Consider the following 13,408-nt stretch of genomic DNA (forward strand, 5'->3'; position numbering starts at 1 on the left):
GAATGACTCCATTGTCTTCAAACCTGATAAAAAGCAATTAAAACCAAGTGAACAACACCAATAAAATCTATTAAAAGTAATAAAGTATTACGCTCATAATATAACTTACCAAAGTCCATTGGGATCCAACTCCTTTTTTGTCACCTACCCCAGCCTCATGATTATCCTCGTCCCTCTCCAACTCGCCATCACGCTCAGGCTGAGGCTCAGACCCCTCTCTGCACACCACCATCACGAGGACCACCTCGGATCCGACCTGATGACATCTGCAAAACTTGAAATAATCACATATTATAATCAATAAACTATGAAATTAATCATAGAAATTATAAAACCGTAGTACAAAATATTGAAAATCACATAATTAATCAATTTGGAAAAAGCTTCAAATTAAAAACATATTAAATGACTAAAACCCATATAATAGAAATAAATAATACTCCCTCTGTTTTTTTTTTATCATTCTCACTTTTCTGTGCGCGTCTTCCAATGTACGTTTTAAAACTTAAATATCTTTCATTATATATTAGTAAAAATTATAACGATTGAATATTAATAAAGTACTAATTGAGACGAATCAAACAAGACCCCACATGACTATGTTTTTTCTTATAAATTGATAACATTTGAGAAGATTCTCTCTATGCATGAATAGTGTCAAGATTCTAAGTGAGAAAGATAAAAAAAAACAGAGGGAGTATGTCTTACACATAGAATACGACAAAGCGATAAAATGACAAATATATTGTCTTACAACAAAAGTAAACTACATAAGGTAACAAAATACACTCAACGTCGTCAAACAAATCATCCTCGTCATCATCATCGTCAGTCAAATCACCAGTCTCGTCGGTGCTTTCATATTCACTTGGTTTTGACTAAGCGGAAGATGAGGAGGACCCCGTAACACGTTCACCATGACATAACCAGTCAAAGTAATTCGGTTTAAAACCCTTACTGTACAAATGTACTTTGACCGTATCCACATCCAAGTAACGCAAGTTATTACACCTCATGCATGGACATTTTATCTTCTCACCGTCATTTAAATGTGGATGTTGTAAACAAAACTCAATGAACTTATCAACCCCTTTCACAAACTCAGTTCTAAGGGAACGCCCATCAAGTCTGTTATACTCACTACTAGCTACGTTCCTTTCTTTTCATAATTTAAAACTCTACATACAACTAGAAAGTATCAATTCACTATATTCACTACTTGTTAATAAAAGTACTTACGATATGTAGTAGACAAATATTAGACAATTTATGAATAATAAGACAATTTATGATACCATCACTTCACAATTATCATGAATAAATCAAACAAGTTGATGAACAACACCAATACTTTATCAACAACACTTAACATATTCAATTATCAACAACAACAACACCTAACATATTTAATTATCAACAACAATAACGCTTAACATATTCAATTATCAACCACAAGTTCACTTAACAACAACAACAACAAATTCACTAAACAACATCAACAACAATGCAATTAAAAACACCAACAACAACAATCATCTCTCACAACAACAATATCAAATCAAATATACCAAAAACCTCAATCAACAACAAGGAATTCAAGCCAAAAATTAACAAAACCAAGGTACAAGTTCATACCTTAAGCAATTGTAGAAGAACCACTGACGGCGGCGGCAGGGCGCCGCTGATATTCCGACAAGAGCAGCGGCAGGCGGCGCAAGAGAAATGCGGAGAGAATAGACGCGCAAGAGAAACGCGCTGACGCCAGGTGCTGCAACCCTAAGATTGGAGTTGCGGCGGCAGTCCTCCGGCAACAGTGGAGGCGCGCCGGTTCACCAAAGAGAGTAAAGGCACGGCGGTTCGCCGGAGAGAATAGAGAGGTTAGGGTTTGGAATTTCGTAGAAAATGTCGTCAAAATGTGATAACAAGGGTCGTGTTTGCTGAGGTTATATCCGGATTATTAGCGTCCGTTTAGGCCCAGTTAGCGTCCGCCAGGCGGACGTAAATTTAGCGTCCGCCAAAAAGCAGACGGTAAATTTAAAAAACGGATGGTACTTTACGTCTGATTTTTGGCGGACGCTATTTAGCGTTTGCTAGAAGAAAGGACGGTATTTTAACGGATACCGTCTGATTTTTTGGCGGACGCTAATTGCAGACGCTATAAAGGCGGATTCTTGTTGTGAATGGACCTGAGAGTGGCCTGCAATTGAGTTCGCCCCACCCGGTAATTGCGTTGACTTGGCTCGCCCTTTTCAAAATTCCTGCTCTTGGGCCCATTTAATTTGGGTCTTTTACCTAGGCCATTTTGAGAACTATTACTACTGTTGCCACGTTTGGACGTCGAGTCGTTGTTTAACGACACGTTTCTCATTTCTGCGCCATTCTGTGATTATCATCATCTCCTTCATCGTTGTCGTCCGAACTGCTACTTGATGAGCTATATTCCGGGGGTCTTCGTGGCTCGTTTAGTTTCACTAATGTGGATCGGAACTCGAAGGTGTGAGGGAGGCCAATTATCTTGTTTGTATACAGTGAGGCATTAGGATTACCAAGCATGATAGGGGTTTCTGGTTTGCACGCTTTTGCAATCACTTTTTCAATTCCAGATTTCGCATTGGACCAAGATTGAGAGCATAAAGAACTTTTATGTCCTATTCTGCCACATCGTTTACAGAACACATAGACTCCTTCATATCGAAAATCGATCCACAATGGTTGTCCTTCTTGGACTTCTATGTAAAGCCCCGGAATTAATGGCGTTTTGGTTTTGATCCATACTAATGCTCGAAAATATTTTTTCAAAGCAGAGCGTTCGGAGGCGACATCAAAGTGGAGGACTTTTCCTATGCGGGAAAAAATAGTGTTGGCTAGAAATTTTGAGTTGAACAATAATGGAATACCTTCCACTTTAATCCACAACGCTGATTCAGATAAATTGAAGGATTTGAAAGAATCTAGAGGTTTCCAGGGTTTTAGAATTAAGAGAGCTCCTCTGAAATTCATAGTGTCATACAATCCTAGGATATCTGATTTATCTTTAAGTTCACGACAATGGAAGAAGAAAAGCTTTTCTTCTTTTGTGACAGTGATGCGCCCTTTGGTGAACTAGGTATCAACCCATTATTGAATGTGCCGAACTGAAAAATCTCGATTGTCAATGAATTTACCCACCAAAACGAATGAGACATAAATTGGATGATTACTAAACTGATCAATAGGAGTTTTTAGGATTGGACCTTGCTTCCTATGCCATACTACAAAATTGGAGGTGGATTGAGATTGTTCCATGTTGAAACAAACCGCAAGTTTATTGACAGAGGGGAACCAAAGGGAAGTTAATTACATTTGGATGATCTTGAATAAAAAAAAAACTAAGTTGGAGAAATATGATTAAAAGATAGGGGACTGGAGGGGAAGAATTAATGGGATAACTCTAAATGATTAGTAAACGAATCATCAAGATGGATTAACCAAATAGTGAGAGAGATTGGGTGTGGTGAGAGTGAGTAATTTTTTTTAGTTTTAGAGAGAGAACCTCTCGAGTAATGGTATTAAAGGTTGACTTATTCAAGGATAATCAAAGAGTTAACTTGTTTTTAACGAATGACTTAAAGGTTGACTTATCCTTAACAATTTTTCCTAATAAAAACCTAACTTATTTTAAAACATCTTCCAAAAATAAGCTTAGTTTTGACCTTTGATTTTACTCCATAAAAATTTTATTTCTTCAAAGATCCGCCACTACCTAGTACGTCCTTCGTTTCATTTTAATCTACACACTTACACTTTTCACGCATGCCAATGTAAAACTTTGAGGATATATATCTTTAGTTTTGTATTTGTAAAAATTATAAAAAGTACATATTAATAAAATATATGTTATGATGAATCTAACAAGATCTACATGACTATATTTTCATCCGCATATAAATCACAAATGAATATAAATCACAAATGATTATCAAAGTGAAATTTATAAATAATATAATATGTCAAAGTGCGTAGATTATAATGAAACAAAAGGAGTACCTAGAGATGTAAATGGATCGGGTTCGGGGCGGGTGGAGCGTCACCCGCATCCACCCACTCCAGCCGATCCATCCATCTCCACCCGGATCCATCCATCCATTTGTAACCGGGTTAAACGAATGGATCGGGTGATTAACAGGTGAAATTAAATAGTATTAGGAGAAAAAAGAAAAATTACTAACAAGAACCACTAATCCATTTATATAATTCTACTTACTATGTAAAATCGTCTCCAAACTAACCCTAATCCATATTATTAACATTTATATATACTTATATTATCATCTTGTAACTTTCAGGCTATAGATTAATAAAGCTGTAAAAATGAAAAAGCCCAAAATTTTAAAAATTATATATTTTTTTACGTTAAACAAGTGACGGATCGGGTGGTAAACGGATGATGTGTCGGGTGATGGATGAAAAAATATCACCCGAACCCGACCCGCATCCATCACTCGATTATCCCCGGCTATCATCCGTTTAAATCGGATTTTTCACCCACTTAATAAACCGGATGGAGCGAATGATCGGGTGATCCGGTGGATATTGTCATCTCTAGGAGTACCTAGTAACTAGCACAAACAATAATACAGGAAGCGTTTTGGTTTGCCAACTTTCCATCCCAAGAAATGAGGCACCTTTATTAAATTTAACCATCTTTTTCATCCCTTCACCTCCGACGTTTCCGTCCACCATTTTACTGTTTGTGAAAACCTTGGCAGAAAGGTGACAAAAGAATACCCAAAAAAATCTTAAAAAAATCCATGAAAACTTTCTAAGCAAACTGATTTACCCACAATACACCTCTTTGAATCCTCTCTGTCATAGAGTAATGGCGATAAATCTGCGCGTTAAGGCGATTTTGATCCTCTTTGTCGTCGGGTTTGCATCTTCTTTTGCAGATGGTGATGCTGTTTCTGCGAAATGCAACAATAAATCTCGATTGGTTAGTTGATTTATTTGCCAACGGTTTCTGGATCTCATTTCTGTTGTTTTTTTTTGAAGAATTTGACTTTGATCATTATATTGGCAAGTGGGTTTGGTAATTTTAATTTTATTTCGTCAATTGCACTTTTTTCTAGGATAATTTTTTTAGTATGCAACGGAAATTAAGTATTTCTTGTCTTCTTTTTTGGGGTGGGGTTGCAAGATAGAACAGTGGAATTGAACATTGCATTTATTTTTGAGAATCATTTTTGTATAGAAGCGCAATACATATGCAGGAGGTGAAAAGGGTTTTTTCGACAATCACATTTTTGTGTTTTTTAGTGGTTTAAATGAGTTTCCTATATTGGATTTTCATTGTGAAAATGTTTTTAGATTAGTGGTTGATATTGCATAGGCCAAACAGGGCCTTCCTAATCTTTGATGCTTTATTAGCACAATGTGACGTTTAGCGACCTAGTGCAGGCATTCTTAATGTATATGCAATGGAGTGTACGGTGTTTTGAGTGGATTGTAGCTGAAAAAGTTTAGACCCAATCCTCATGGACATTTCATACAGCTTTACCTGATTCCTTACACCCCTCCCCCCATCTGCGAATTGCTATCCAGTAAAGCGAGTTGGTACATGCAAGTGGTATACTTATAGGCGAAGGCAACAATATTAAGTAGTGAATTGCTTTCACACATCCATCTTTGTACCACAAATTAGGTAACACTGGCTTAAGAGCTTATGAAAATTTTGTTTTGGTTCCTTTCGAAAACTTTGTGAGTACTTAAAAAACATCTCGACGGAAAAATCAGTTCAGCTTAGCTCTGGTTTTTTGTTATCCGCTTTGAAATGCATCGACTTTTAAGTCTTAGTTTCTTTATTCAATTAAGGTAAGTTTTTGTTTCATGACATATATAGGTATTAAGTGTATTTTACTTTCTTTCCAACCCACCTAAAAGAAGTCTTCTAAACGCACTTCTCCCACACCGTGCCATTATAGATTCCTTGAAACTAATAAAGCGTATAATTTACAAACAATCCCCTTGAGCTCAGAATTTTAACACAAATTTTAGACAATTTTCTACTAAATGGCGAATTTTGAGTCCCGGACACGATTCCAAGTGGACACTTGTCCCCAAGTCTGAGTACCATAGGTATAGTTTGTCGTAGTTGTCCTAGCTCATACGTGCTCACGGGGTCTCCCTCAGTTAGAGAGTATTGTTATAGAGGTAGTGTCTTCTTAGCTTTTTGAAGAGTGTTGATTCTCTCTTTTGAGTTGTGATTCTCCTTTTTTTCTTGGTAATAAAATTATTTTTGTTTAAAAAACGGAACGACAATAGAAATGAAAGAGTACAGTGAGAGGATAAGCTGCCTCTTTAAAGGTGAAAGGAGGGTGAACACCAAGTACTAGGTCAATCCATTAAAGGAAACCATCTTAAGACCATTTCTGTCACCCCCTTAATTTCTTATTTCTTTTTTTGTCTAATTAATTTGGAATTTATGAGGTGGAAGATTATGTGGAATGAGTGTGTCTGTGAAACAAATGCCACCAATTGAGTTGCAAGAGTATTATATTTTGTCTTTGGGTTTCAGTGGACCAAGTGAAAATGGTTTAATGAGCTTATTGTGGGTCAAGGTTTAGGCGGTGTGTGCATGTCAAATAAAGGGGCCAACAGGAACCTCTTTGAATTTGCTACATCTGACCCCCTTTATCTATTAGGGTTACCGGTATGATGATTGTGATTATGCTATGATTGTTGACATCTTTGAAAGTTTTGCTTAAGATAGTGGGTTCTTCAAGACAATCAGCATGTGATGCCTCTCATCCATATTATCTTTTATGTTGATCATTGTTGCCCTGAGGATTGATGTTGAGAGGACACTTCTCTTGTCTTTGTGTCAGCATAGATTATCTCCAGCTTATCCTATGTTGGCAATATGTAAACATTGTGTTTTATGTCTTCGTACTGTATTAAAAAGAAGACAAAATGGGAAAACTTATCTGGATACTATATAATTACTGAATATTGCGGCGGAGAAGCTTGATAGATGTTTAGACGCTTGGTTTTTTGTTTACGTAGTTGGGTGCTTGTTGAGAAAAAAGGAGAAATATATCTCTGAAAGTTATGAGCTGGTCTGTTGGATAAGTATAAAGCAATACTGCCTACTGGAAATTCTGAGTTTTGACATATTCATTAGTGGGGTTTTGCTTAAACTAGTTTTGAAACCCGTGCAATGCAAGAATTACTATTAATGTGGTTAAATTACAACGAATTATAAATTATAATTATTATTTTTGTACAACCTATATTATAGGTTGCCAAGTCATATAACACTATTAATAATCATCTTGAACATAAAAGATAGAAGAACAAAAAGTGATGTGGACTTTTTTTTTAAGAGGGACACTAGTACGGTACCACCATGTACCTCTTAAAAAATTATCTTATATCATTCGTCAAAATTTGTTACTTGCTTAATTGCTTATGTAGCGCTTCCAATGCTCCCGAGAGATATTAAGATTTGAAATACTTGAATATCCTAATTCTAACAATGATGATTCTAATTTCATTTTTTCAATACAAATTACCTAATGACTTGCATAATATTAGTGATCACATAAAAATGTTTTTATGATAAAGTATAAAATATTCGCCTATAAACTTGCTTTGCTTATTTCACCGTTTAGGCTTCCCGATAATCGATATACTTGCTCCATTATCTGAATATGGGACGGATAGAGTAAAAAATAATAGAACCCTACTAAAATTAGAAGTCTTCAAATTGATATGGGACAAATGAAATAGGGAGGTATTCGAACTAATTTGAGAATAAGTATATGACATACGAGTTTGCTTTCATAATATCTTTTCAGCTGATTTTAGTGTTATAAAAATTATAAATATTAGACATTTGTAGCATAACTTATATTTAGTTTCCATATTAGGATTATCTTAGTTGTTTCTATTGAACTCTTATATCTAAATCTCACTACAATTATTTGGTTTTCTAATTAATTTATTTTTCCAGTGTCCTTCGCTAAATTTGCTTATTTGGTGATATAATCTTTGAATTTTCGAAGTAATGTACTATCTTAACTTTCATTGGCGAATTTTTCTTACGTGGCACTAGAATATTTAAAATCTCAAGTAAATTAATTATCTTCGATCCAATTGGTTAGGAACGGGTGTTTGCTTATGTGACGCTCCAATGCTTCCAAAATTAGCCTCTTTTATATATATGTATATATTATACTTCTTCCATTCCATGAATATTGCAATGACTATAACATTATTCACAAATCCCCGTTGACCACCTATTGTGATTTATGCGCAAAGAAAAATATTGTCAGGCGGTGATCTTGTTAGATTCATCTCAATATATACTTTTAGAATACCAACTATTTTATAATTTTTACTTATAGGTAACTATATAATATTGATGGTCAAAGTTGTGTTTTCGGAAGCATAAAATTCTATATGTTGAATTTTAACGAAAGAGAGGAAGTATATCAATACACACTGACAAATTGTCAAATCACAATTAGTCCTAAAAAGTGTGAGGAATCAGTACGGAAGGAGGGAGTAGCATATTAATTATGCAGGGAAAGAACATTGGTTGGTTTCCGATTGTATAAATTCTATGCTAGTTTAAGCACATAAAAAGTGCCAATTTTTTTAATGCATATACAAATTTCCGTGCTGCTTTTTGTACTATGTGGATCTTTATTTATTCATATGTGTTTTGGATATCTTTCTCCAGGTTAATATAAGATACTGGATTGATGGTGTTGAAAAAGGGCTTTTGAGTGCAGTAACTGCAAAATTTGGTCCTTACCCTCTTTTCGAGAAGAAAAGTCGTAAACTACCAGTTGTATCTACGGATCCCTTGAATGGTTGCTCTGAACTGTCATCAAAGGTCAGTGTTCCAAGAACTAGGCACCTTGTTTGCTTTCCCTTTTTTTTTTTTGGCAAGGGATGGAGGGATGGGAGATATAGAAGCTTAAGGGTATACAATGCACAAAAATTAGATGTGAAGGCCTGAAGGGGGTCTTTGTGAATATTGCGGATGGATGAGGGTATCGTATTGATACTGCTGTTTCTCATGAATTCATCTTACCCTTACAAGTCAAATATTGAGTTGTCTAGACCCATTGGTGAGGATCTATGCTTCATGATATTTTAGGCTGCGATCCCGGACTCGGCTGCATGTAGTCTCAAGAGTACAACAATATATTATTTCTTATAGATGGTTTTGCCATGGTTCTCTTAATGAGTTTGAATTGGCAATACTCTCAGTTCAATTGTAGATGGCACACGGAATTTGTCTAGAAGAATTTCCATACACCATATTGGTTAGTAGCTATATTTACGGAGGAAAAGTTGCTTAGCTGCTTAAGCTTTACATTATTGCACAACCATTGGAAGTGACTGGTTGGTCAAAGTGTGTATGCTTCAATAATTAACAAGAATAGCTGAATACGCTAACAAAGCATGGTCGTTTGGGTGAGTGGGTAAGGTTGTAAGGTAGTTTTTCTTTTCCCCTTTAACCACAAAACGGGAAACCTAGTCACGAATAATAGACCTCGTCATTGGAGAGGGTAGCCCATGGCTAAAGGGTTAGGATCAATCTTAAAGGGCTTTTATTGGACAGGGAATTAATGGACAGAATCATTATTGGACAGGATCATTATAGGGCCGATAAACTATCCCAATAATTTTGAAAAATAAAATAGATATTGTAAAAAATTACATATACGGATTCGTTTTCAATTATACTCACTTTTGTCTCTCTCCGTTCACTATTTTTCTTTCCCGTTTATCGACCCGCCCATTACCGGTCCACATTGACCCGACCCGCTAGGACCCTTTATGAGTTGACCCTTCTATGTCCCGACTCACTTTTGACCCGCACCGACCCGCCTAATAACCAGGTGTAGTCACGATCATTGTTGACTTGAATTTTTCAGGTTTCACTTGGACAACACTAGATACTTGGAAAGCTAAGTTTTTGAGGTAGCGAACTTACCTGAAATATGCTTAACATCTTATTTCTTTATTGAAAAAAGGTTGCATTTGGGTAGTATGGAAATGTAAAATTGTAGATGTTTTGGTCTCTTGAAACATCAAAAAAGCTGGAGTGACATTTGATAACACGTGTGAAGAACATGCGTGTGTGTTGCCTACCATGAGACATCCAAAAAGAGGGAAAAAGTGATTTGACTGATTAAAGTTAAATTGAGATTTGTTTCTCTCTCTACTCTCTCTATTAAGCTCATCATGATACCATGAGCATTGTGGTAATTGCTAATGGCTAATTGTTCTTGTAGAAAGATGATGAAAACTAGGAGTTGTCTGACTCCAGAGATATGATAGTATGAGACCCTTATAGTGACATTTTGTTGTGTAGAAAGAGCATTAAAAACACTTATTAATAGTGGGTACTAATAGGTGGACTAAATGAACGAGGTAGCATAGGGACTTTTGGGCTTTTAGGAAGGAGGTGAACCACTCCAAAAAGTCTGTAGGCTTTTTGTCTAGATATATTAATTCCTTTTTCCGCTTTATAATTGACGATACTTTTGTTTAGTAAATTAATCAAACAATGTTTACATTGACAAATTAACTTTTTTAAGCTTAAAATTATTATTGTTGTGAGAAGAAATTGATAATTTTTTTTTCCGAATCTTAATCATTATTTACTTGATTCATATTTGCTTGCACTCTACTGTTTCCTTGTTCCCCTTTTCCAAATAATTGTTTACCGATTTTTTATTCAGCGCTGCCGTATTTTTATAGCTTTTGATTGTCAATTCTTCTACAAGCCCTCATAAATAATGCTAAATCTTATTGTTCTCTATTTCCAATTTTTATTTGAACGGCGAAGGCTCCTGTGAAGGTTAATCTGGTTTGTAGATCTTACTTTGGATAATCCTGATTTTCGTCATAACCTTTACATGAGGGCTGCTTTATAGACCCTTGTCTATTGATGCCTTTGCCCTTTCATATTTATGATGTTATCCGTCATTGTGAGGAGCTTATGCCATATGGAATAAGTTTTTTAGGTGTCATTGTGCTCTGTTTAGAGACGCAAGTGAGATAGGTTGGCTTCCGCGATACAAACTACATAAGATGCTTCCGATTTGTGCTTTTCTGAGGTGCTTGTGGTGTGACTGGAGCATATTGACCACGTTTTAACTTACGAGATAAGGGATGTTCAGGTGTTATGAACTTCAAAACTTACGAGATAAGTTATTTTTTCTACCCTCTTTATGTTCACTTATATCGGGTGCTTTCTGATTGTATCTGGCATTTAGCATGTGGTGTTATCTACATGTATTCTTTAATTGTTTTCTTCTTAAAGGAGGAAACCTTGAAAAAATATATTGGTGAGATACAAATGAAATGGGCAATAATAGGTATATGGGTGATGGACACATTTTGATAGTTTACTTATCTAGGATTTGAGTCTGGAAGTTATGTATTTGGTAGGTGGTGGATGTACAAACCTTAGTTTTAAAAAAAGCGCGCCTAGGCGCCAGCAAAAACGCATCCTCCACCTCAGGCGAGGCGGAGAACGAGAGGTGAGCCAAGGCGCACAAAGGCGGACGCTTTTGCAAAGGTGCGAGGCGCACAAGGCGGTCGCCTTTTGTTGAGAGGCGCGCGTGACCATTTACGTGCCATTTTTTTTGTTTTCAATGTGTTTGAACGTTAAACTCGCTAACCCTAGGACTCGACAAAGGGAAATAATTCCCACACTGCCCGACAAACCCTAGAGATCTCTCCACAACAGCGGTCCTCGTCGGTGATACAGCGGCCTTCGCAACGTTCGTCGCCGGTGGTCGCCAGTAAGTCTCTCTTTTCTTCTCTTCGTCTTTTCTTTGTTTCTTTTTTCTTTTTTTTTTTCTGATTTATATCTTGTTTCTTCTTTCTTCTCCGATTTCTATCTTTCCTCTCTCACCTTTTTTTTTTTTTCCTGATTTCTTCGCTGGTATACGTCGCCGGTGCTAGAAAAACCCTAGAAAGTTCTCTGTTTCTTTTTTTCCTTTGTCTTTTTTGTTCTCTGTTTCGTTTTTCTAATATATGTCTTTCGTTTTTTATTCTCCTTTTCGTTTTTTTTAAGTAGTAGGAATTTATACAGTGACTTAGTATTATGTTTAGGCACTATATTACTATATTTGAATATATAATATTATAGTATCATGGTGAGTAATAGCATTTGAGCATTATGCTATATAATTTATATTATTACTATTATAGTAGTACTAATAGTATTATAGTGATTTCTAATATTATCCTTTTATAATTTATAGTATTATCTTTTTATGGGTCTTTAATATAATATTTATGTTGTATTAAGTATTATGTGCTTTTATATTAGATTTCTAATCATTTTGGCATCAAAGGTGCGCCTCACCTACGGGACGCGTGCGCTTGCGCCTCGGTGCGCTTTGCGCCTCGCGCCTTTTAAAACTAAGGTACAAACATTGCATACAGGTATAGGTTTCTCCAGCGACATCCATGGTGCCTTTTCCCATCGCCTTTCTTATGTGAAATAACATGCTTCTGCAATGGACGACTAACCTAACTCTGAAACCACTTTGCTGTTTACTACCATAGGGAGCTAAACATTTTAGTTCAACAGCCTGTAGCCCTAAAGAAACGAATTAAAGAAGAGGAAGGTCTTCTTATGGGAGCCCCAGATCCATAATGTTTGTCTTGATGAGTGAATGACCTTAGCCTTTATCTTGAAACATCTTTCTCTTGGAAAAGCATCAAAGTAGGTATGGTCTCCGAATGCTCCTCGTATGATGCATAGCTTGAACTCGTTCATCTGAAAATTTAAACTAGGCTTTTGAGCTTGTTTTATAGTTGCCTTTTTAAAGTAAAGAAGCCCTCAACAAGACCTTCCGCTGTTTAATCAGCTCCTACATGTAAAGAATATCTATTTATGATGTATATAGTTGATTGGATATGATTATGTCAGTGGAAGAGGAGCCACCTTCCACAAATTTTATCTATTTATTCTTGATTGAGGGAGAATCGCAAAAGGCTGTTTGGCCATCTAAAACAGAGACCAAGTAATGCATCGATAAGGAGGCTTGAAGAGTGGTGAAGTGATGAGGGATTGTGAGGTAGGGGGAGACCTAAGAAAACATGGGTAAGGGTGATTGAGACTAATATGAGTCTATATGGGCTTGAGGAAAATATGGCGTTGGGTAGGGCAAAGTGGAGGGAGGATATATCTATGCAGATGACATGACTTGAGTGTATACTTTTTACCATTTGGTTCCTTTTAATTAATTTATTGTGTATTTGCAACTTTTTGTCCATTAAGCACATTTTATTTTTTCTCTTTCTTAAGGTTTTCTCAAACCTTTGCATTTGTTTTCCTTATTTCTCTTTTTTTGGGGGTCTTTCTACATCTCCTCTTAGCCGTTTCTAGTAG

General features: G+C 36.1%; 1 protein-coding gene across 4 annotated transcripts in view; it reads left to right on the forward strand.

The window, feature by feature from the left end:
* Nucleotides 1–4,618: 4,618 nt before the first annotated feature.
* LOC104893760 (signal peptide peptidase-like 3) overlaps nucleotides 4,619–13,408 on the forward strand; it is a 28,773-nt gene continuing 19,983 nt past the window's right edge. Inside the window, exons 1-2 of one of the 4 annotated variants that reach the window (XR_790135.4) lie at nucleotides 4,619–4,972; nucleotides 8,723–8,878. Coding sequence is in view for 2 of the 4 variants with exons in the window: in XM_010679898.4 (XP_010678200.1) it covers nucleotides 4,859–4,972; nucleotides 8,723–8,878 (270 nt within the window). In the remaining 2 variants the exon portion in view is untranslated. Of the gene's footprint in view, nucleotides 4,973–8,722; nucleotides 8,879–11,024; nucleotides 11,808–13,408 lie in introns of those variants that run through there. The other 3 variants (XM_010679898.4, XM_010679897.4, XM_010679899.4) reach the window with 3 other exon arrangements.

This window comes from Beta vulgaris, chromosome 5, assembly GCF_026745355.1.
Source record: "Beta vulgaris subsp. vulgaris cultivar EL10 chromosome 5, EL10.2, whole genome shotgun sequence".
NCBI classification, from domain to species: Eukaryota; Viridiplantae; Streptophyta; class Magnoliopsida; order Caryophyllales; family Amaranthaceae; genus Beta; species Beta vulgaris.